This window comes from Mesocricetus auratus, unplaced genomic scaffold (genome assembly GCF_017639785.1).
Source record: "Mesocricetus auratus isolate SY011 unplaced genomic scaffold, BCM_Maur_2.0 Super-Scaffold_100004, whole genome shotgun sequence".
In the NCBI taxonomy this organism is placed as follows: domain Eukaryota; kingdom Metazoa; phylum Chordata; class Mammalia; order Rodentia; family Cricetidae; genus Mesocricetus; species Mesocricetus auratus.
The window spans coordinates 114,195,720-114,220,326 of record NW_024429189.1 but is presented as its reverse complement, the minus strand read 5'-3'; the positions used below and the strand labels follow the sequence as shown (position 1 = coordinate 114,220,326).

At 47.9% G+C, this 24,607-nt stretch overlaps 1 protein-coding gene and 1 long non-coding RNA gene across 3 annotated transcripts; both read left to right on the top strand.

Annotated features, from left to right (window-relative positions):
- The first annotated feature begins 1,792 nt into the window (after window positions 1-1,792).
- Foxa2 (forkhead box A2) lies at window positions 1,793-6,037 on the top strand. Of its 2 annotated transcripts, XM_005072562.4 has the most exons (3): window positions 1,793-2,029; window positions 3,014-3,083; window positions 4,108-6,037. In XM_005072562.4, the coding sequence occupies exons 2-3, from the start codon at window positions 3,015-3,017 to the stop codon at window positions 5,419-5,421; spliced, it is 1,383 nt and encodes a 460-aa protein (XP_005072619.1). In that variant the 5' UTR covers window positions 1,793-2,029; window position 3,014; the 3' UTR covers window positions 5,422-6,037. The 2 variants fall into 2 exon arrangements, with proteins under 2 accessions (XP_005072619.1, XP_005072618.1); XM_005072561.4 differs by lacking the exon at window positions 1,793-2,029 and having other exon boundaries at window positions 2,947-3,083.
- Window positions 6,038-8,532: 2,495 nt separating this feature from the next.
- LOC106021334 lies at window positions 8,533-24,282 on the top strand. The gene is made up of 4 exons (XR_001196631.3): window positions 8,533-8,769; window positions 19,066-19,134; window positions 23,781-23,873; window positions 24,134-24,282. It is a non-coding gene; the product is annotated as an uncharacterized LOC106021334 (long non-coding RNA).
- The last annotated feature ends 325 nt before the right edge of the window (window positions 24,283-24,607 follow it).

The following is a 24,607-nucleotide window of genomic DNA, read 5'->3' as shown; positions in this document are numbered from 1 at the left end:
AGCAGGGGCAGCAGTTGCACTATTACAAGGCCAAGGATATCTCAGGACAGGGGTTGACCCCCCCGGGAGCCTCACGGCCGACAGGGGGCACCCTGTCACTGTGGAAGTTGGAGCTTAGCGCTCAGAATATACCTAGAGATCTGAGCACGCCCTATGCTTCAGGTGAGGGTGGGAACTCGCTGGGCTGTCCTACAGAGGAAAGCGTGTTTCCCTCCGCAGATCCAATCTCCTAGCATTTGGTAGCTATTTTTACACGTGGAATAATTTCTAGGACCAAATTTCAACTAGGAGCACAGAGAGTAATGCAACCCACAGACTTAAAAACACCCTGGCATTCAACAGAGAGGGTTGGGAGAGAGAGGGAGCGGAAGAGGGAGGGGAGGGGAGAGAGAGAGAGAGAGAGAGAGAGAGAGAGAGAGAGAGAGAGAGAGAGAGAGAGAGAGAGAGAGAGAGAGAGAGAGAGAGAGAGAGAGAGAGAGAGAGAGAGAGAGAGAGAGAGAGAGAGAGAGAGAGAGAGAGAGAGAGAGAGAGAGAGAGAGAGAGAGAGAGTGTGTTCCAGAACTGTCAGGGCTGTTACACAAGGAAAACCAAAAGAAAGGAAAGAGGAGGGGTAAGAGGGGAGGGAGAGGGGAGGGAAAAAGATTGGTATGTTGAGTTTCAATTCCTGACGGAAGAACTGTCTTTGCGTTGGGGAGGTCCTGTTCTTCAGCATTTAAAATCTCTGTGGACAAAACGGGAATGCTTAAGGCTCTCCCATTCTGTGTTTAAGGCTCTCTCTCCTGCAAGCGCGCGCGCGCGCGCGCGTGTGTGTGTGTGTGTGTGTGTGTGTGTAGTCACATGCCTGCATCTTTTGCTTTGATTTTGAAAAACATCTCCTTTTATAAACCGCATTGCACCCCTCTTTTCCTGTGGACAGCCCACCATCCTCCTTGGTCCTGGGGGAGATGCAGGGCATCTGATCTTGTGTTCTCTAGGTGAACATGCCAGATTCACCATTCAGCAGTAAAGCGGGTCTTGCCTTTGGGGCATCTTTGTCCTGCACTCCTTCATAGGGCTTGTTCTGTAAACTGCCCAAACTCTGCTTTTCAGTAGCAAAAGGCACTATGGGTGCTGCATCTTTCAGTCCAAAGGAAGCTGACCCAAGAGACCTCTTTCTCTGCCCATCCCCATGGTTCACCCTCCAGTCGGACCCTCATTTAGGCTTCCATGTTCAAAGCTCACCCCAGTGCCTTCCATCCATCTATTCTCTGCTCTCAACTCTGGACATCTGAATTTGAGACAGGGACCAACTATTTCCTATTTTCTTCATCTCTGAGGCAGAAGAGTTCAGAACTAAATCCCTACACTTCAGACATTTTCACAACCAAGAAAGAGTGTCCTGAAAGACCTGCTACTACAAAATCTTGGCTTACCCTAGTCTTGGTAGCAAACAATACATATGACATGCTTGGTTGTTTTTGGTTTTGGTTGGGGTTTCTCTGTGTAGCCCTGGACATCCTGTAATTAGATTCGTATGTAAACTAGGCCTGCCTCTGCCCCCCAAGTGCTGGGATCAATGACATTTTTTTGACATCCAGAAGTTGAAGAGAAAAGAAACTAAAAATTTCAAATTTTGTAAAAATAGTCCCGACCTCGGCAGACAGAGAAAAGAAGAATCCTCCTGAAGTCTCCCATAAGGCTCATTATTGATTCCTTTTTTTCTCCTCTCTTTTTCCCCTCCTGCCCTACCCCCACCACTGACTGCCCTGTTTGTTTTAGTTACGAAATGCTGTGGGCACCTTGGATCTAACTGAAAAGTAACCTTGAAACACCGAGGCCCGCATGTCAGAGGCAAATCGCAGACTCCCAGGCATCGGTTGCAACTAAGCAAGGCTCTCCCTGCCTCCTGGGGTGGGTAGCCAGAAAAAGGTCCCAGGTAGCTGACAACCGAGGCGGCCAGACCATGCCTGTTCTGCGCGCCACCTGAGGCCGCTCCAGGACTTAACAGTAACAGGGAGGGGCCTCCGGAGCAGCCGCCAGCGAGTTAAAGGTGTGTACACAGTTTTTCTAAATAGGACAGCTCTTAGCAAATGCGCTGTCACCTGCTTGTTGTTTTGACAGGGAATGTGCGCCGAGAGGAAAGAAAGCCGGGATAAATAAATCTAGCTAGCCTTGGCTCTGCAGGGCACCGAGGTCGTACACGCGCCCTCGGATTGATACCTCCGGTGCTCAGGGAGAAAAGGGGGCGGGGCAGGAGCCGGAGTTCAGAGCTTTTCCAGGGGTGGCCTGATCCCAGATCCCTTCGTCCACGGACCACTCCTAGTGGACGCAAAGAAAGGGACTCCCCCAGGGCGCCCCCGTCCCTGCTTGCAGGTCCGGGTCCTGGGAGTGCGGGGGACAGCGGGAGCAGGGCTAGTTCTGGGCGGGGAACGGCAGGTGCGGAGAGCCGGTCCCGGCTTCCTCTCACCTAAGTGTGAGCTGATTATTCAAATGGGCTGCCAGGGGTCTGGGGATTGGAGGCCTGCGCCAGCGCGCCGCGCTATATCACCAGCCGCCCACGTCACTGCGGCACTTGTCCGCTGCGCGGTCCACACCTCCTCCTCCCCCTCCTCTGGCTCTCCCCCCCGCCCGCCCCCGCTCCGCTAGCTTCCCGCCGCCTCCCGGCAGCTCAACACTGCCAGCCTCAGCCAGCACCGGCAGCCCCGGGAGCGCGGCGACGGAGGGCACGCCCGACGGCAGGGCTCCGGTTCCGGCCTCCTAGGTTCTTTGGCCCCCTCCTCCGCCAGCCACCTTCCCGCCCACTCCCAGCTACCTCCCGCGGCAGGCCGCGGGAGAGAGAGGAAGTCCAGCAGAGAGGGAGAGAGAGAGGGAGAGAGAGGGAGAGAGAGAGAGAGCGCGAGCGAGCAAGAGAGGGCGGGAGGGAGGGGACGGTGCCTAAGCTGACTTTTTTTTTTAAGAGGGTGGGGGTGGGGGCTGATTGCTGGTCGTTTGTTGTGGCTGTTAAATTTTAAACCGCCATGCACTCGGCTTCCAGTATGCTGGGAGCCGTGAAGATGGAAGGGCACGAGCCATCCGACTGGAGCAGCTACTACGCGGAGCCGGAGGTAAGCGCTTGCCTTCGCCCGGGAAAAGTGGGGTGGCAGCTATCTCCGCGTCCCCAACCTCGGCACGCTCCCTTCTCGGGCAGTCGCCCCCCCCCCCCAGTCTTCCTGGACAGCCGCCTTTTCCGCCCTCCTTCGACTCAAATGGGTCTCTTTTTTATACGACACACTGTTAGCCTTGAGATAATATTAACTTTGTGATCAAATATTGACTTGCGGCGCCTCCAAATCCTCTTCGTGGCCGAGCCACGCACTATCCTAACAGAGTTATGTTTGGCAGCGCGCGGCTGGGGAGGGGTGGGAGGTCGGCTGGCGGGGGTGGGGAGTTGGAGAAGAGAAGGTGGGTAGGAGTTGGGGACAGAGGTGCAGGCAAAGAGTCAAAGACAGTGAACAAAGAGAAAGTTTGTGGATATGAACAGTTCCTAGCCGATTTGGCGGTCCCTTCCCTATTCCTCTAAGCAATGCCTCCAGCTGCCCACTGGCTCTGCGCAGGCACTGCGCTACACTCCCCTATGACTAAGGAGTGGGGTCCAGGTACAAAGGTCCAGAAGAGGGGACACTGAGACTATTGCCACTTGAGACTGCCCCACTGACGTTCCAAAGGTGGCTTTTGGCGATCAGGAGTAGTAACTGAGATTTTCAGCTTTGGTGCTGACTCAGTATGCTACCCGGGGGTGGGGGTGGGGGGTCTTGTGGAGTCCCTGAGCATAGTAAAATCCTTCTGGGGCGCCTGACTTGCTGGTGGTCCAGGACATCGATGTTCTAGAATATGGGCGAGAAGTGAGCCGCAAGCCCAGAACTGCAACCCCTGGCCACCTCTCCTCAGGCACCGAGGACTTGGTGTTGGTGGACTGGGACCCAGAGAAATAAAGGGATTCCCAGAGGCCTCCACTAAGGTGGAGGACTAGGTCCAACTGGTGTGTGTGTGTGTGTGTGTGTGTGTGTGTGTGTGTGTGTGTAAGGGGTGGGGGTTCTGACACGCTTAGTCTAGGTGCTAATCAGTCTCCTCCCCGGGCTCTGTCCACAGGGTTACTCTTCCGTGAGCAACATGAACGCTGGCCTGGGGATGAACGGCATGAACACTTACATGAGCATGTCCGCGGCCGCTATGGGCGGCGGTTCCGGCAACATGAGCGCGGGCTCCATGAACATGTCATCGTATGTGGGCGCTGGAATGAGCCCGTCCCTAGCTGGCATGTCTCCGGGCGCGGGCGCCATGGCGGGCATGAGCGGCTCAGCTGGAGCAGCCGGCGTGGCAGGCATGGGACCGCACCTGAGTCCGAGCCTGAGCCCACTCGGGGGACAAGCGGCTGGGGCCATGGGTGGCCTTACTCCCTATGCCAACATGAACTCGATGAGCCCCATGTACGGGCAGGCGGGCCTGAGCCGCGCGCGGGACCCCAAGACGTACCGGCGCAGCTACACACACGCCAAGCCTCCCTACTCCTACATCTCCCTCATCACCATGGCCATCCAGCAGAGCCCCAACAAGATGTTGACGCTGAGCGAGATCTACCAGTGGATCATGGACCTCTTCCCTTTCTACCGACAGAACCAGCAGCGCTGGCAGAACTCCATCCGTCACTCGCTCTCCTTCAACGACTGCTTTCTCAAGGTGCCCCGCTCACCGGACAAGCCTGGCAAGGGCTCCTTCTGGACCCTGCACCCCGACTCGGGCAACATGTTCGAGAACGGTTGCTACTTGCGCCGCCAGAAGCGCTTCAAGTGCGAAAAGCAGCTGGCGCTGAAGGAAGCCGCGGGTGCGGGCGGTGGCGGAGGCAAGAAGACAGCCGCTGGGACCCAGGCTTCTCAAGCTCAGCTCGGAGAAGCCGCGGGCTCGGCCTCCGACACTCCGGCAGGCACCGAGTCCCCCCATTCGAGCTCTTCCCCGTGTCAGGAGCACAAGCGAGGCGGCCTGGGCGAGCTGAAGGGAACACCCGCCTCCGCGCTGAGCCCCCCAGAGCCGGCGCCTTCGCCTGGGCAGCAGCAGCAGCAGGCTGCAGCACACCTGCTGGGCCCACCTCACCACCCGGGCCTACCACCGGAGGCCCACCTGAAGCCAGAGCACCATTACGCCTTCAACCACCCCTTCTCTATCAACAACCTCATGTCCTCCGAGCAGCAACACCACCACAGCCACCACCACCATCAGCCCCACAAAATGGACCTCAAAGCCTATGAACAAGTCATGCACTACCCTGGGGGCTATGGTTCCCCCATGCCAGGCAGCTTGGCCATGGGCCCAGTCACGAACAAAGCGGGCCTGGATGCCTCGCCCCTGGCTGCAGATACCTCCTACTACCAGGGAGTGTACTCCAGGCCTATTATGAACTCCTCCTAAGAAGATGGCTTTAGGCCTGGCTAGCTCTGGCCACTGGGAGAAGGACCAGAGAAAAGAGAGGCTGCCTGGAAACTTAGAGAGAGCTTTGAGGAAGAAGTAGCCACCAAGCAGGCCCCAAGTGTGCAGTTTCACCCCACTGCCTGCACCCCTAAATAGATGGTCCATGTTGATCTGCCGTTCTAAATAGGGAAGGGAATGGAAATATATATATACATATATAAACAATTTTTAAAGGAGCCTTTGGTTTCCACCCTGTAGACTCCTCCTCCTCAAGGCACCTGCAGATTCTGATTTTGTTCTCCACTGTTGATGTTGCAGGGAAGTCTGACTTAAAAACTTTTGTGACTGACTTGGTGTAAAACCATGTAGTTTTACAGAGAACCAGAGGGTTGTACTGATGTTTAAAAGGAGAAAAAAACAATAATGTAAGAGTCTGGTGTAAATGACCAGGAGAAAGAAAAAAAATGCATCCCATTCTGGACATGGTGAAATTCAGGTCTCTGGTCTGATTTAATTTATGGTTTCTGCGTGCTTTATTTATGGCTTATAAATGTGTGTTCTGGCTAGAACAGCCAGAGTTCCACAAATCTATATTAAAGTGTTATTGCCGATTTTACCCCTTGGGTCCTTTTTCTTCTGACCTCTCTCTCTCTCTCTCTCTCTCTCTCTCTCTCTCTCTCTCTCTCTCTCTCTGTCTCCTTAAAAATTAAACAGGTGTATAAATTATTGCAAGAGAATGGAAGGGAGGTGGGAGTTCGTTGCAGGGATTTTGTGGGAGGCTGGGGGTCAGTGTTGCTGTTTACCCAAGATTTTATTTAAATATCAAAGTTGAATGGATTTTCCTGTAAGCACCACTGCTGATTCCTAGGAACATCTCCCATTCCCCATGTTTGCCCACCTGGCCACACCCCCCATCTTGCCTCCCCAAATGCATTTTTCATAGTGAATGAGAGACAATCCCTAAATAATGCAGCAACTACTTCAGTAAACAAATAAAGATTGTTCATGGTCACTTTTGAATTTTTCAGGTTAATATTGCTAAACATGACAGAACACATAAGTCCCTGATGGACCATGCCATATTGCTGTTTATGCATATTGCTATTTGTATTAAGGTGCAGAGATCCTAAGTAGCCCTGGCTGGCCTAGAACTCACTTTGAAGACCACCCTCCTGCCTCTGTCTCCCCAGTGCTAGGATTACCAAGCCCAGCTAAAGTCCACTAATGTTATTTGTAAAGCCAGGAGCAAAAATACTCTATTTTCCACCCGAGTTACTGGAAGGTGTGTTGATGCCGAGGCCCTTGGGTTCTAGGGCTGGCTGTGCAAAGAGAAAGGCAGAAATTTATATGTGTTAGCTGTATTTTTTTTTTTTAATCTTAGGCTTCTTGGCTAGTCGGTGTGCTTAGGCAGGATTTACAGATTCTTGGCACATCATTTTGGTTCTTCACAACCACTTCTGGAATACAAACCCCTTGACTTTCCAGTGGAATCCAGATCACCCGTGGCTCAAGTCTGTGACACCTCTCCCCCCCCACACTCACCTGCTTGTCTTACCCCCTCCTCTCACAGGTGTTATCCTGGTGTTGGGAAGCCTTGCTAGTCTAGAGATGATGAGCCACCTTATTGGAGGAAACATTCTGAATATTGTTCTGGAATTGTTTTTAGTTGAACAGCGCAGGGTGATCTCCAGATCTCCTTTTATAAAGCTATATTGGGAGATGTGGAGGTAGTGTAGGGTGTCTTGAGCAGCTTACCAAATGACTCTAAAGTAGTGAGATCCCAGTATGTCAAGATTGGTGTCCCCCTTCTACCAGGTAACCCTTGTGGCCTGACAGAGCTCTCTCTTAGCTCAGAATTTCAGATGGACAAACCAGGATTGCAGCCCAAGGGCTGAATGGGTGTTTTGGGAGCCTCCAGGGAAATACTGTTGTTCCACCTCTCTGCTGGTGCTCCACATTTGACAGGCAACTAATTCTAGCGGAAATGGGCTTTGCAAAGGGAACCTCTTCACACTGGCTTGCATCTCCTGCCCTGCAAGCTGCCTGGGCTAGAGTAGGAAGCAGCATTTTCTTTTCTTTTTTTCTCTCCAGTCTGACTTTAGGGTCAATCCCATGGAAGTAAAAAAGTTCGTTGTTTAAAAACCCAAGCAGGCATCAGAGGTGTATCTAATCTCGGCTGAAGCTCAGCGCTCACATTTGGCAATTCCTAACTATTCCAACCTGTCTGTCCCACAAGAACCTCAGTTCAAGAGATCGCCTCTCTGGGAGCTTTCTGACACCTAGCTCATCCCTTTCCCTCCTCCTCAGGCCTGGCCTTCTTGCGTTTGTGAGTGTGGTGTGTGTGTGTGTGTGTGTGTGTGTGTGTGTGTGTGTGTGTGTGTGTGTGCGTGCGTGCGCGCGCTTCCCCCCCCCCCAAATCCCCTTTTAACAAGCCACATTGTTCCGAAGAACACAAGGAAGAGAAATTGAAGGAGGGGGACCCGCAGGCTTCGGCCAGCAATCAGGCCTTCTCTTTGCCTGGCCAGGACACACACGTCGCGAGCTCGGCCTGAAATGTGTTTCATTATCACATAAAAGGCTCCTGTGGCGAAGGAGCGGAGAGGCAGGGCCGGGGGCTGAGTGGGGGACAATAGAGGCTGAAAGCGCTGCCCTAACCTGCTATGTTTCTTATCGCACGCCCATTGTTCGAGGGTCGTTTTAAACTACTTAGCGCGCCCCCCTCCACTGATCCCTGCCGATAAGATATAGTTCTGGGCGAATACATAAAAAGGATGTCGGGGAGCTGCGCCCTCGAGGCTTTTCTGCCCTTCTGGTGTCTTCTCCCCTCCCCACATCAGTTCCCTCCCCTAGTTTCCAAGTTTAGGAGCTCAGGGACCCCCCCAACTCGACACATTGCTGGGTGCAGCGGCTCCCCCCCTCCTCTTTTTCTTCCTGTTGCCTGTCGCCTTCCTTGCGCGGGCTTAAGCAACCGTGATCTGTGAATAAACAAAGTCAGTAAACAACCGAAAAAAACATTCTAGATCCGAATTCCAGGAGGGTAAACTTTCCATGCCACGTCACACTTCAGCAAATTTGCACAGATATTATATTGCCGTCCCCCCTCCTTTATTATTCTTTTTTTTCCAGGATCCCATTGTACTTAACTGAATTTTATAACGCTGATCGATATCTTGGTAAAATATTCATTTTTAAACTAGCGGGCAGTGAAATCTTTGCTTTGTGTGCTAAAGTCAACAGTCGCTCAGTTTGAGCTCAAATAAATGCAGGGATGCCTCGGCTGGGAGCAGTCCGCCGCCTCCCTCCGAGCGCAGGACGCTCCGACGCCCGCCTGCCCGCAGGCCACCGCAGGTAGGGAGCGCGCCCACTCGGGGACCACGCCCGGGCACCCCGCACAGAGTCCGCTCCCCACTCGGGTCCACACGCCTCCCCTCCCCCAGTCAGTCGCGAGCTCGGGTTCCTCTAAGAGGACTGGGAGGTGCACCCAGTGGATGAAGACCCTGGGGGTTGGGAAGTAGTGTTTTTGCGGGGGAGTGGGAGATTCGAGACTTCTTTGAAGAATGAGAAGTCTAGTGATTTAAAACTTCTTAGTCTGGGCGGGTTCCAGAGACGATGAGAAGTGAAGACTGATACCTGCAGCTTTATCCGTTGGAGAGTAACAGAGAGCGACTAGTTCCTAAGAGCTGGGTGGGGAGGCATGAGGGAGCCCTTGGTCTCAGAATCTAGAGTGCGGTCTGGCCGGTGTGTGCCTGAAGCTGGGAAATCCTGAGAGGCGGAGGTCACAGCGTGCGGGGAGCATACATCTCTGAGTTCTGTTCTCTGCTGCCTCGCGGATCACCTCAAACCAGGGCAGCTCCAAACGGGTGCAGTGGGTGGGGGGTGAGGAGTCAGTACCTTTCCTGGAAGCGAGTCACTTTTGCTCTCGCTCGCAAGAAGTGGCTCTGGCCTTTACGCTGCAGAGAGCCACCTGGGTCACCTGGGCCCAGCAGAGAAAGTCAAAGCATGTTGCGGGGTCGTCTATCATCTCAGTGCCACTACCGCCCAGTCGTGCTTCCCTGAGGCAAGGAGAGCGCTCTGGGGTGTTGCACTTGAGCGTGTAGGTATTGAAGAACAGGACTTTGGAAGAAAGACTAGACTCCAGCTTTTCTTTCCGATGCTAGCGGGAAGTACCAACCTTGCTTCCACGGTAGTCTGTTGAAAATACAATTATTTTCCGAATTGGCAGGGTCCAGAATAGATCTCTTTTGGGCCAGGGGTGTGGCTCAGCGATAGAAGGTTGTCTTGGGTGTAAAGCTCGGAGTTCTATGCCCATCAGCGGGGGAGGGGGTGGGGGGAGAAAAACATCTCCGCGGTCTACCGGTCCCTCCATTCTTTCCTAACCCGGCTTTTTCCCAGGTTCTTTGCCCTTAAACGCCTGATGCCTGGCATTGTTAGAAACCCACTTCCACTTGGGTTTTTCTGAGACGCGCTAGATAAACAGCCCGAGGCTATTTCCTATCACCCTAACTGGAAATGTATTATAGACTGCACTGCCATCTGCAGATAGTAAACCCGGTGGGCGAAACAGTCCAACCGACCCTCTGCGTCCATGCTACGGGCATCACCAAAAGTGCGCAATCTAGGCACACTATCCGGTCCTGCCTTTGCATCCCAGGCTGCAGGCCCACGTTAAGGACATTGGAAGTCAACTGGGACGCCCCCTCAGCGCTCCAAGTTGGGACTGTGCCTGGTGTGCCTGGTTGTCTTCCGGGAAGGAGCTGGAAAGCCTGCAGGACACACGGCGAGGCTAATCGTTTTTAAATAATTAATGCCTTCCTATTCCTCTGATCATGCGGGGCCTTGAATCCGTCAATTACTTGTCATTAGACGAGTGTCGCCCCACGGCCTTCCCTCGAGCCTTTGATGGCTCCGGGTCACCTAGCCCTGCCCACTCCACGGCGGAATTAAAAGGTGCCCGGCCTTTGAGAACTGGTGCAGAGTAGCCACGGCCCTCAATTCAGTGAGAGTTTAGAAAGAAAGACCCTCGGTGAAGAGATGTAATCTTTCAAATGGCCAATTTAAACGCCTGATCTTTATCGCCCTCCTCCTCCCGACTAGACAGAGAAGGCAGTCCGTAGTGCTTTAGGGGCTTTTAATGTGAAAGTGGGGCGAGGGGAGCGAGCGATAAGGCTTAATAGGGCCTAGGGGAAAGAAGGCCAGAGGACATACCTGGGGATACCTTGAAGCCACTGTTCGGTTTTGTTGTTGTTCCCCCCAACCCCCGCGCGCAGCACGGAAGCTAGGGGTGCTCCCACTCCGGAGGAGCAAGGACCCCTATTTCAGGCGAAGCAGGGACCCCAACTGGTTCTTTTCACCCTAGGCAAGATACTGGATGTAACAAAGGGAACGCTGAGAATGGTCCCGGTTCTTCCAGCTTCTGTGGATCCAGAGGTGCCCTACAGCAGAGACCGACTAAGACTCACACATGGGCCTCACTCAAGTCCTGTCTCACAGGACAGATGCCCCCTCACCCCTGCAAACAACAACAACAACAAAAACCACACCTGCTAGCCTTAATCCCAGTCGGGATTCTCTGCCATGGCAAAAGAACAAGGGTTCAGACTTGAGGTGTCTGCCTTAGATCAAGACAGTGATGATATGGCACCATAGCAACGAAGGCCAGCCAGCCAGGAGAGTACTCTAGTGAAATGAAAAACGTAAAGTCAAAACAAGGGGGGGAAGGCCACCAAAAGTTTGCAATTCGATTTAGTTACTCTTCTGGCCAGTTCCTTCCTGGGTCTAGTAGGTTCTTGTTGTTTTATTTTTGGCAGGAAGTAAATATGGCAAAGTCTCAGGACCTTATTATCTGTTCACTCTATTGAGCAAAAACTATGAGCTGGGTCTCTACCATTCTTGGGCTGAGAAAGCATCTCTCTCCGCAGGGGCCTTAAATGTATTTTTAACACCCTCTTTCCCCAGGAGAGGCTTTCATGGGGGGGGGGGGGGGATCAGATGTGGAAGAAGAAAGGTGGAGGGCCCTTTGTGTCTGGCCCACCCGGGAGCCTAGGCTTCCTTTCAGTCTCCACATGCCCTGCCTTTCCAAGCAGAAATACCAGATTAGAATAAAAAATAAACAAATAAAATTAATGAGAAATGCCAGATATGGATAGGCACCTCCATATCAGAGCAAAGAGAAATAATAAGGAACTGACATGTCCCTGAGGGAGCTCAGTAGGACTCCAGCTCCTAGTGGGCCTGAGCTCTTTTTGACAAAACTCCCATACTCTCTGTCACTCCAGGGGTTGCCTCGGAAGCCTAAATCCTGGGGCATCTTCCCTATTCTGTTCACAGCCTTCCTGCCCACTCTCTTATCCCTTTTCTTTTCTTCTTTAAAACAATAATGTGTGTCTCCCTCACTCCCTCCTCCCATTGTATTTGTTGATGACCTAACACGCTCACACCAAAAGCCACACACAGAAAACCAACAACGTGGGATGGGAGGAAAGACCAATTATGACTGAGGCTAACAAGCAGGGAACACCCAAGTAGAAGCTGGCTGTCTCCTGGGAGACTGATAGAGGCTTATTTTACAAGCTGTAATTCTGTCCTGGTCCCTATCTCCAGACTGGAAGTGATGCCTCCTCTCCCCTCCCCCTTAGCCCTGTGCTCTTGGAACCCATTCCAGAGCTTCAGCAAATTCTTTGGGAGAATCTCTCTGAACAGGTGAAGAGAGCAGAGGTGTTTTCCAAGCTTGTCTTTAGAGTGTCAAATTTAATTTTAAGTCAGTGTCAGTTACTCTCAACATTGTGACACCCACGTGAACACCACCTGGATTCGCATTAAAAAGCACCCCCTCGCGCGCCCCTCGTGGTGTGTGTATGTGTGTGTGTGTGTGTGTGTGTGTGTGTAGCTAGGAGTGCTAAAAGAAACAACATAAATTAAGTTACAACATGCCTGGATTTAACTCCATTTTGCTAATTAGAAAATGTCCCAGCAATGTTGGCTGAGGATGTCAACAACACTGTATTCTTGACTTAAACATTTTTTAGTCTAGAAGGAAAATGTCAGCATCACAAACATGTATAAAAGAGAAGTCCGGGTGTATTTCATACAGCTTTAGCCTAGAAGAGACATGTCAGCATCACAAATATATAAAGAGGTCCGGGTTTACTTCATGCACAGGGGCGTGACTGCCTATGTTGAAAGTTTGGAACAAGCCATGCATGTGTTGCCTTTTAGTTCCGCTTGCTTTTGTGATTCTGCTCACATGTGCTTGAATGGTTCAGAACCAAATTATTTCCCCCATATATAAATTAGTTTTCCCCCTAGTTTCATTTATTTGAAAATGATGAGAAAATTTCAAGAATACAGAGAGATGTTTGTGTATGTGTGGGGGGGGCTAGATCATAAGCGATATAGACCAAAATAAAATTACCTGTGTGTCTGTGAACTTGCTAGCTCCTCAGAAATTTGATCTACACTTATAAAGCAGATATAACTGTATAATGAGTTCTCTTGGCTGTTGCTTGTTTGCTTAAGGCAACATATCAAATTCTTAATTTGAAACCATGAATGTTAAATGTGCAACACTTAAAAATATAGAACGCAGCCTTGGGATGTTTGGAGGGTAAGGCTTGAAAGGAGCAAAGGCATGAGGAGGGCTGTAGAGAACTGGCAAGAATGCAGGACCATATCTCACTTCGGTGAAGGAATGGGGATATAGTGTGAGCCAGGGCAGCACCTGGGCCATAGGGAGCTCTGTGTGGAGGTCAGAAACATTTTTAACAAAGAAATCAAGTTGTTATGATTCGTTAGGAGATATAGCTAGAGATGAGTGCATGCCTATGCTCTGGGTTCCACCTCCAGCATATGGAGAAAGAAATATTATATAGTGTTTCGTGTTATATGAAATACACTGGTCTACTCAAGGTGTTTACCTTACCTTTTAAAGCTCTTTCTAAAGTGAGACTGACTTCACCAAGGGCCCCCTGTTTCTTCTGCAGTTCAGATCTACTAAAAGAACTCTATGTCTTGCTGGTTGGGATATTTTGCCTTCTTCCCAGAGTAAGGAGCCCATTTCTTGGCAGGACTCCCCTGCCTGTCACCGCAGGCCCCTTCCCAATACTAGACACCCCATCATCCTTCTTTATCACAACTCTATTCAGTCCCGCCCCTACTGAATGGAGCATTCCCTTTGCCACACATCCTGGTATGTGCTGTCATCCCTCTGATGGAAGTCAGAATTTATGAGTAATGCTCCTGGGTCTTAGAGTTTGGGAACTTCCTCAGCACTGGCCTTTCAGCTCTCTAGCTGGGACAGATGATTTGTATTTCACCTCAGCAGTCTTTCAACTTGCCAAAGCTTCAAACTGTCACCGCTTGAACACCCCTAGCTTCAAAGCCGTAGGAAGTCTGTCTTCCCAGAATACCAGAGTCTCTAAGGAGAGAAGGTTGCCTAAAGTATTAAGGGAAGGTTGGAAGGAACAAGGGAGAATAAATCTTGGGAACCATGTGGCAGGACAGCAAAGATGCCACCCCTTGTCCTAGTAGAGACTACAGTGGGTGTGTCTCATGTTAAGCTGATTTGTATTTTTAAAATAGAATTGTCATGGGATTGTGATCCTTCAAATCCAACCAGATCTAGGCTACATTTACTTTGCACCTCGGACATCTGGGTAAGGCAGGAAGAGAGGTGACAGCAAGAGAATCAGCAGCTAGATAGATGGTTCTTGAATTGCGATTAGAAAGACAAAATGCCAGAGAAAAGGAAAATGTCAGGGGCAGAAACCACGGCAGACATGAGGGCTTAGAACAATGCACACTGGCAAATTATTTCAGAACTGTGGTGTCTCAGCCAGCTGTATTCCTTGCCAGGAGATCTCGACAGCAGGGTCCAGGGATGTTCAAAGCCACTCTCGCTTCTGACCTCCTCCTGAACTGCACCTGGTGACATGATGACACAGGTGACAACAGAGACATATTGTATGCACCGCCCAACATGCTTCTGCCCAGCTGACAGAGAAGCAAGGCCCCTGACCCCACAGCATTTATCTTCCTTTGGATTTACAAACAGATGCAGATCTAGTAAACACCTGCTTCCCAGCTCAAGCCCTTGGTGGGATTCTGGCTTGGCACCCAGGCCATGAGTCTGGAGGGAGGAAGTATGGCCCTGTGACATTTGTGGGTTTGGGTGTGAGGCGGGTGCTGTGAGGGGGACTGTTGGCAGCAAGGAACCAGCAAGTAGCAAGTAGCCTGCTACTGGGCAGCAAGTAGGTAAGCCTCATGGTGAGAGTTTGGAATCTCCCTACACGGGTCCAGGGGGCACAGGGTGGACCTCAGTGGCTTTCTTCCTTTCTCAACAGTACTTGGCCTCAGCACCAAAGTCTCCTTATTTTTAGAGCCACGTTGCTGGCCGTGTCTGAGACTTTCTGCAGTTTTCCTCTTAGAGGGCTGGATTCAAAAGCCAGCTCCATGGACAGTGATGGTCAGCTTTTGGAGATGAATGGAGTTCTAGAATCAGCTATGCTTCTCACTCTAAGTTGGGCTAACTGAGGTGTGAGATTAAGATGGGGACATGAGATCCATATAAATGGAAACTTTGAAGTCAGTGGAAATGGAGAAGATGCCATTTGGGAACTGATCATGGATGGACAAGTGGGGAAGGGTACCCAATCTATACTTTGTCCTCGTAAGTTTTAGTTAACACCCTTCTCTCACCAGCAGAGTTTGCCAATTAAAGACCAATCTCTCTTGATTCCCTTGCTTTAAAAGGATACTTTGATTCACCTAGGCAGGCGATTAAATCCCCCTCGTTCCCAGAGCTCTGAACAATCTGAGTCCTATCTACTAGCATCCTGAATAGAGCCCTAGCTGGGAACCGAACTCAGGTACTCAACTGAAGTTATCAGAATCCCAGGCTCATCTAGAGAGATCAACCCTGGACCCCAAGCCAATCCCTTCACTGATAGTGGAAAACACTGTTTAGATTTTTGTTTTTGCTGGATGTACAACTAAGAGTAACTGCAGGACATCTCCCTGGAAGATACTGGGTGTTTCAGTCCCTCCCCAACCCCCAATGCCAGGCTCTTTTCCTCTGCCTTCCCTCCCTAGTGTCTCCCTCTCTCTTTTCCCTCCCTTCTATACCATCCTCTCTTCTCATACCCCCTTGAAAGGGCAACTAGATTGCATTGCCTTTACTTTATAGCATTTTTAGTTAACTCACCCTCCTTCCAGTAGCCTGGTATCTGAGGGGCACTAGGCCTTCATCTTAAGGCTCAGGCCACTTCTAAAGGGCAAACCATCCCAAAGCTGCCCCCCACCAAGCTGTTAGGAAAGTGCCCCCCTTGAATCTTTGGTTCTGCAACCTCTGCAAGTCCTTACCTGGCTGAAGTACTCGCTGGGACTTTCTAAGTGATAGGGCCCATTCCCCATTCCTCCGTATCCCCTTCCCCCATCCTAGAATCAACAGAGTTCAGGGTTACTCTTTGATAACCTTATTGCAGAACAAAATTAGGAGTGTGCAGCATATCCACAGTGCCCAATGCACCTACACAGAGCAACCTTGGGTCCTCCAATCAGGTATTTGGGGAGTGGGGAAGGTGAAATAAAATGGCAAAGTCACTCTCTGAGCATTGCACTCTAATGACCTTAACAAGATCCCCATTTATTCCTCAGTTAGGAATTGAAAAGGGAGAGGTATTTGGTGCCCAGTATTGCCAGCCACCAGCAAGTCTCTGAATAGACACTTTGTTATCGTGTGGCCCTTTCCTTCCTGCTCTACCTTAGGCTTGCCAGAAGGGATTGTGCTGCTGAATCGTACACATTGCCATCTGTTTGTATAAAGCAGATGTAATTGCCAGCCAGCCAAAGCAATATAAAAATTTAGTACATACCCTAAAGGATTATAACTTAAAATTCAACAGTTATACTTCAGAAACCTAAATGTGTGAGTTTTCCTCACCTTTGGACAGTTAACCTGGAGTAATTGGTGTTTTTTTTTTATGTTTGTTTTTGTTAAATTCAGAACCTTTCTCTTTCAAGGCTGGTATAATAAAATTAATTTCTTAATTTATCTAGCCTCCTTCCATGGGATAAGAGATATATTTCAAATTAGATCACCTCCACTTTATTCATGAATTGCTATTATCAGCTAACCACAAGCAAAGCACCTTCAAGTCTCATCAGTTTTAAATCCTTTTTCCTAGGATGCCGAAAATCCTAGCACAAACAAAACAAAACACACACACACACAACCCCACCAATCTTGCCTGTGAAATAACTAAAAATAAAAACAAAGCAACATTTTCAACTTACAGATTTTTAAAATTAAAACTAGAAGTAGTTTAACAGTATGGTGTGTTTCACAGCAACAGACAGGAAGCAGGTAAATATATATTTTTTAGTGAATGATGAGGCTTAAGAGGTAGTTCAGTTTGAAGAGTGATTGACCAACACCAGCAAGGCCTGGAGTTCAATCCCCAGGGCTGGAATAAAATAAAAGCAACGTATTATGTTCAGAAAAATAGAGTATTAGCTCCTGATATTAGATAACAATTTTTAATATCAAATAGCCCCAGAGAAACCAAAACATCTAATTTTTTTCTCTTTTCATTTTAAAGTATGGTTTTCAAAGAGGTTGGTTACAAGAATGCATTTGGAATTTTACCATTTTTTGTGCCCATCTATCTGCCTGTTCGATGGTTCTCAACTATTTCTTTCCATGGTGTCTGGAGCGACTCGTATCTCGAGAAATAGAGAGAAGAAAGATTTGGCTGCCTTCATTCTGGTGTTTGGTGTCACCGTTCACAGCCGGCAGACACACTCAGATCTCAGTGTTAATGGCAGTATTATGCACTTTTGATATGAATAAAACTACCCACTTCGACTTTATAAGCCTTTCTCTTAATTGTATGTTTGACCAAAAAGGTCAATGATGCTAACTAATCCGTTCTTGCAAAGATTTTTAGAAATATTTCTTGATACTTTTCTTTCTAGAGCTAAAAAAACCGCATTAAGACAATTGCTGGAGGAAGCACATTTGTTCTTTTTAGATTGTTTAGAAAAGTTCGGTACAACGTTGAAAATATTTCTGGGCAAAACCACAAATGTTATCTGTGGAAGAGGGCTTTACTTTTCTGCCTTCACATTGGGAGTGTGAGGCGGCTTTCCCGAACTTTCCCTGTGCTGGTGCGCAGGGTCTCCATCAACCAGCCCGCCACCTGGGAACCCAGGCAAGACCAAGCTAAGCGTTGAAAACTGACTTAGGGGAAACGTGCTGATGTTTTTAGGATTCCCACAGTAAACTCCCATGACACTGAGACGAGACATTCTGTTTGGTACAGGCGACGAAGAAAAACCCCACAACCTATCAGTGTTTACACGTGTATTCAGCCATGAAATTGAATACTATCAGAGTTGAAAAATGCAAATCAAATTAAAAGCAGAGAAAATTGCCTTTGGAATTATAGTACCCGGGAGCTTCAGAGTGTTTGCTTAAATGGAAACATTTTTTTTAAAAATAACGGAGAGTGTCTAGATTGCCCTCTCACCAGTGTCTCCCCACTTCCATGGACTTCTTTAATCTTACCAGGAAATAACGTCCACGTTGAGGTACAAACCGTCCACCACTATAACAAATCACACTTTGTTTTCTCAGAACATCACTTTTCTTAAATATCAAATTGTCCCCATTTAGCCACGTGTCCCTAAAGTCAGACTGCTTAGCATCCCGGATTCACGTTCGTAGCTCAGCCACTGTGTCCGGGGCCCTAGAAGCAGCTCAGCTTGCAACTCGAGCCGGCCAGGACTCCGAATCTGTGGAGTGGCGAGCCGAGTCGCCAGTGCGGCCCTGGTTGTTTCCGCCTCGCCTACCACTGGCTACGGAGATGCACCAAACCCCTGGGAGCCAGCGGGCACAGGTGGAGCGCTTCTCCTCTGTGCTCTCAAAGCCCACTGGGACACCGCTGGGCCAAAAGAGAAGGGAAATGCCCTGCCAGTGTCGGGGACAAGGGGTAAATAAAAGAGTTAGAGAAGCACGATCGCGGCAGGTGAGAGGAGCAACCCTTGATTATGCAGATCCAAGTTCTAGAATGTAGGGAACCCACCCTCGTCGGACTTGAAAGCTAGCTGGGCAAGACCGGACCTATTCCGTTGCTCCCACAGTGGGCAAAACACTTTTCTTTTCTTCCACCCCTCCCCCACGTCCTTCGGGTCCCTGGGAAAACCAAACTTGGGTCTCTGCTTCAGGTGCCAAAATCAGCAGTTTTCAGAGACAGCCTTGGGGCAAGTGTTAGCCAGACCAAGGAAGCCATGTCCACCTGTGTCCTAAGTGAGGCGTTCTGGAGACCCTCGCAGTGACCACTCGCTGTGCTAACGCGAGGTAGGAAAAACTTTCAAGTTATTTGGTGACATCTGCGGATTTTCGTTTCGCCCTTCCTGTCCACCCACTCCGGGCCCAAGCAGCCTTGGCTCTAGCCCTCGGTCGCAAAGAGCGACTTGACTTTTTCTTCTCTGGGGAGGAAGACAGTTGATGACCTGTGCGTCATTCCTTCCTCCAGACCTGGTGGTCCGAGGAGCAACCCCAGTTACAGAACGATAGCTCCTGTCCAGCCGTGGGCAGCCGTGGAAGCCGGTTTTTACTTGAAACCTGCCGGTCTATTTCTTTTTCAGGAACCACACCGGTGCAGAGCAGTGACACTGCGCCAAGAAGACAGGCCCCGAGGCTCCAGGGCAGATCCCGTAAGTTCCAGTTGGGGAGATTCCGGACCCTTTTCCAAAGAGAGTTGCGCTGATCGCGTGTGTGTTGTTTTCAAAGCCAAGCAAAGGAAACAGCAGCCAATTAAAATGAAATATCTTCAGTTCCCTCCTATGTTGTCAGTGATTTGCCCCCGGGGATCCACAATTTTCCCAAGCCTGTTAACGGGTGACAATGAATGAGTGTCTCCTGTAATTTAATTTTCCTGTCACACTAAATAGAGCTACATTGTAAACCTTAGATCTACTCTTACTGATAGTATCGCCTTGTTTTGTCATTTGCACCATAAAGACCCCCAAAAGGGACGCGGTATTGTGACCGCCACTCTTGAATTATTCAAGAACTTAATGACATTTTCCATTTTAAAAGGGGAACTAATTGCCATTGACGAGAAGCATGTGACCTTCTAGGGTGCCGAGTATGAGAATGTTACCATCTGTACACCCACACGGAGTCACAGAACAGCAAAAATAGGGAAAACTGTAAACAAGGGACTCAAAATTGACTCTGAAATCACCCACATTATTTAATCTCACATAAGCCAAAACATATAGTTCCAAAACTCTCTTTACTTGTCCTAAAATTTATGTCAAATGTGTCATCAATCCTGTCTACTTTGGGAGACCTGAGGTGACTTTTTACTTAGGATAGATGACACAGTTATGATTCTAAAACCAATTTCTTAAATGTGAAATTACTTTGTGTGGTGTCAAGCATAACATTCGGTGTCTGCCTTCACTCTTTGCTGACTTTTCTTCATTTAATTACTTATTTATTGGAAAGGGAAAGGAACTCAAATTATGAAGACAGTTCATCTTAATATTTGTTGTTTGAAGGTATCTTGAGTCCTCTGCAAAGCCAGAGCTGCAACTCTTCATTTGTATGGCTAGCTTAAATTATTGAGATGTGTGTTTGTCTCTTTTTCAAAGAATAGAGAAGACAGCTACTGCGTTTCCTATAGTGTTTTTTCCCCCTTTTCCCTAGTTTCCAGGAAAGCAGAGGTATACCTTCCACCAGAATTCTGTGATTTCATAAATACACATACTATCTACAGAGGTCCTTGTGTTCCTGAGCTGATCCACAGCCATTAAGAACCATTGGAGAGGTGTGAAGGGGTGTTAATAAGTTCAGGAGCAAACCCTCCCCTGTGCTGGGCTCCAGATAATTCTTTGAATTTTAAGTGATAGTTGAGATGAGGCATTGAGGTTTCTGCAGAGAACCAGGGTTCCATTCAAGTCAATACCCTCAAAGACACCCAGCTTAGCAGAAAGCTAAATATGTGCAGGGCTGTGAATCTCCATCCCTTTTCTTTCTTGCAGAATTTCTGGAAAAGAGGAATGAGATATTTGTGTCCATCTAAGTTGATTGTCCACGATTATCAGTATAGCCACTTATTTGACACAACTGCTGCTGGAGCAGCATGGAGTCAACTGTAAAACTACTGAGTCAGACGTAGAAGCATACTAAATGCTTTAAGAAGAACATTGCTGTAAAAATTATCACCACCTAAGCTGTATAACGGAGCAACTGTTTTCATTTTCCTTAAAAGAAACATGTTCTCACCTTGGCCACATGTTCTCTTGTTTTCAATAATATGACAGAAGAACTGCATTAAGGATATGTAGATTCTGGGATATTTGCTTGTTTCCTTTGAAGTGCTAAGGCTGGAAACCTCGTTTATCTAAACATGTGCTATGCTGTCCTACTCATTCACACTCCCAGCCCAGAATACATAGTTGTTACTTATTAAACAATAAAGACATTTTAAGAATGTAATATAATGTGATGAAAGCACCTGTTATAGATTATGTGTTAAAATAATTTTTAGAGATGTTCTCATGTATTTCTAGGGCTTTTTCCCCCTCTTGAAAAGTTTGTAGACTGTAAGACTAGAATAAATTATCAAGCGTCTTGTGTCTGAACTCTATTGTATTCTATAGTGATTATTACCCAGGAATACGGTATGCTGTCAAAATGAAATTCATTTACCTTTCTTTTTCGGATGCAGGGCCACTTGAAAGGCATTTAAATACTATGGAAAGTTCTAGGCATCTTTTGGATACAGGGTTTCTCTCTTTTGGCTTCATTTCTAGAACTTAACTTGTCCTGAGTTAATGTTAGTGGTGGCCTTTCCAAGAACCAGGTGCAGGATTTCATGCTTATTTAGTAAATGGTTCTAGAGGGGTATGTAAGAACTTCTGATAGAGGGACCATGCTTAACTCAGCTGCATCTAACCTCTGCTTCCTACCTTCCAATAAAAACCATCTTTGGAAAGCATTTCCATTTAACTTTTATGAAAGAGCAAAATAGAGACTTCTGCTACAGGACAGGCAGAAGCATCCAGTTCTACATCTGTGAAATGGACCTCTTATTTCTCCACCTAGCTCATCCTGAAGGGATTCCTCTGAGGTTTTGTTGTTGAGGGAGCCACTTTTCACGATTCTTGCTTGTGTTTGGAATTGCTGGAAAGTTGAGTCAGCATGCTCTGTGTTTTGATTTTTTTTTTAAAAAAATGCTATGCACACGTGGGAAAGGATGAATAAGGTCATTATTTTGGGAAGAATGATTTCACTTAAACTGAGGCAGACACACCATCAGACCATTTCCCGGGTTCTAAAAGAGGTTCAAGAATCACACCATGCAAACAGCTGGCTGTCTTGTCTCTGTCCATTACTTTGATACCAGCACAGATTTATGTACATGCTTTCAGCCTGGTTACTTAGGTTCTACCTTCTGTACTTAGTCCTTAAAGTATCAGAACTACTAATACAGGGTTCTTAAAATCCTAGAGCTAGCAAAGTCAACAGCAACTTTCTGCCCTGTCATATTTAATTAAATGTCTGCACTTAGACATATTTACTGAACTTCTGAGTGTCTATGTTTCTTCCCCTGGGAAATAGCATCAAGATAGCTTAGCTGTGACATGATTACCAACAATACCTTTAACGGAAAGGAAAGGCTGTTCTTCCTGTTTTGTAAATAGCTGTTTAATAAGCATGGATTGTGTTGCAACTATGGGTCAGGATTCTGCGTATACATGGAGCGTTGTTTCAGCAAAAGATAGTTATTATATAATAATATTGGTGACAATGTCCAGCTTGAGCAAATTGCACTGTGGAAATGGGAATACCCTGTCCATTCTAGTTCATTTTTTTTCTTCATGGAAATCAGGAGGATATGAAACCCCTACATGATTTTCTATATACTAGGTGAAGCTCATGTGTTTGCTTTTTGCTTGTTCTCTTTGGTGACATTTAAGTTGCTAATTAAAGCACTGATAAAAAATTTATCTGGATGCATTCTCTATAAGAAGAACATAGGGAGCCTCACACATGCCATCAGGAGGAATCTCCCCTTTTTCCCTTTCATACAATTCTAACAGGAACAGGGTCACTTTTCTTATGTCTTTTTTTTTTGTTGTTGTTATTTATTGTTTGTTTGTTTGCTTGCTTGCTTTATCTAGTCATAGTTTCTCCATAGCCCTAGCTGCCCTGGTAGCTGAGGCTGGCCTTGAACTCAGAGACCCACCTGCCTCTGTCTCCAAAGTGCTGGGATCAAAAGTCACCTTTCTTAGCTTTTACTGGGGATGGGGAGGAGTGGCACTCACTCTGTATCCTGGTCTAGTCTCAAATTTGTGACCCCCTCCCCAGTCCTCAATTTCTGGAGAGTTGAAATTACAACTGTATGCTATCACACCAGATCCTTTTTAGCTTCATTCTTGTTTTCTTATTCTTGATTTGCTTATTCACAGCTACTGGAACAAAAAGATGAGCCAGAGGGAACACATTGGCAGGTCTGTTTGCCTAAGAGCACCATGTGACTTAGGAAGCACAGAAGCTTCTCCCCACACTGAACTTTGACCCTCACAAGAATGTTCCCAAAAGGCCATCAGGACACTACAGATAGCCTTGCATACTCTTCTCAGTGTTTACTGCAGCTAAACAGAGGAATGAGCAAAACAAGGCTGACTTATAGAGAAGTGGTGGTGGTCCTGCCCCAGGTGGGTGCTGTGCTATATGCAAATGTAGACAACTGGAGGATTGTACACAACAGATCATGAGTCATGAGAATTCTCAATGGAAGGGTCTTAAAATAAAAGTGTTGATTTGACCACCCTGCAGAACTGAAGTTATCCAAGTTATTTAATCTCCCCCAGAGTTACCAAATCTTTCTTATGGGGAATAAACTGTGTGTGTGTGTGTGTGTGTGTGTGTGTGTGTGTGTGTGTGACTCATTATTAGAAATCTTTATCATAAGACCCAAGGAATGACGTGAGATAGGAGATCTCTTCAATGACCAGGAAGTATCTACCAACTCAAGAGCAATTTTGTGATAAAAGGTGGCTGGTTTCCCTTACCTTGGGGGCCTTCCTTTGTTGGTCTGACAATGTTGGGAGTTAATCCATTCTTCTCAGAAAGATGAATAGGACAAGGATAGAAAAACTCCTGGAAGACTATCTTGGGAGGGCAGGGCAGGTTGACCAAAAAGCTCCTGAACCCAGCAGGACTTACCAAAACCCAGGCCACACTCAACATCTATTGATTAGTCAGGGACTAAGGATGCCACACCTATGATGATGTTTTTCTACACTGCAAATGTGGAGAGACTTTTTCTGTTCCTTATTCCCAGGTGAAGGACATACAGAGAATGAAACACAACCTGCCTAAAGCAAAACGCAACAACCTCAGCGTGGAGCCTGTCACCTCCCCTTCCCTTATGAAGGTCTTTGCAAGCTGGGGGGGCGGGGAGGTTATATGTGCGAATTTTCAGAGTGCTTTGTTTCTGTGGAGAGGATTCCAGAGGCCCTTGAAGTCCTCTCAGCCTTAAATCCACAGGAGAAGTCTCCCCACCCCCCACCTCCCTGCATCCGCCTTGGGGAGGTTTGGTTGGAAGAAAACTGACCCTGAGTGCACCCTGGGCAAACTAGGGTTAGAGACCTGATATGGTCTGCAGGGTACTTATTAACCACCGTTCATTTGCAGGATCGATACTTCTGGCAAAGGAGTCAACACTGAAGATATACACGCTGTCCAACTCTTTCCTTGACACAACAATTTATTTAATAAATGCATCTCCTGAAGAAGAAGGCACCAGGCACTGTGTCTTTTATCTGCAGGATATGCAAAGCGCATTTATTCAGTTTTTATCTCTGGAATTGTATGCTGATCCCATACATATAGATTGATTTTGTCCAGGTAGATAATGAAAAGTCAAGTGGAAAATTACACAATGGCACTCACGATCCCCGTCTTATATCGGTATATAAATTGGTTTATTATTTCATTCTATTAAAGGGGCTCCCCTCCTCAGGAAAACTTGAAAGCGCACCATATTGTCTGCCTCTCTGGATTTTCTTGTGAGAAGGAGGTTGAAAGGAGAGGGAGGGCAAGATGATTTCCATTTTTTCCATTCTTTTGGTTAATTGTACCTGATAAGTAAGCAGCACCTGAGGGTGT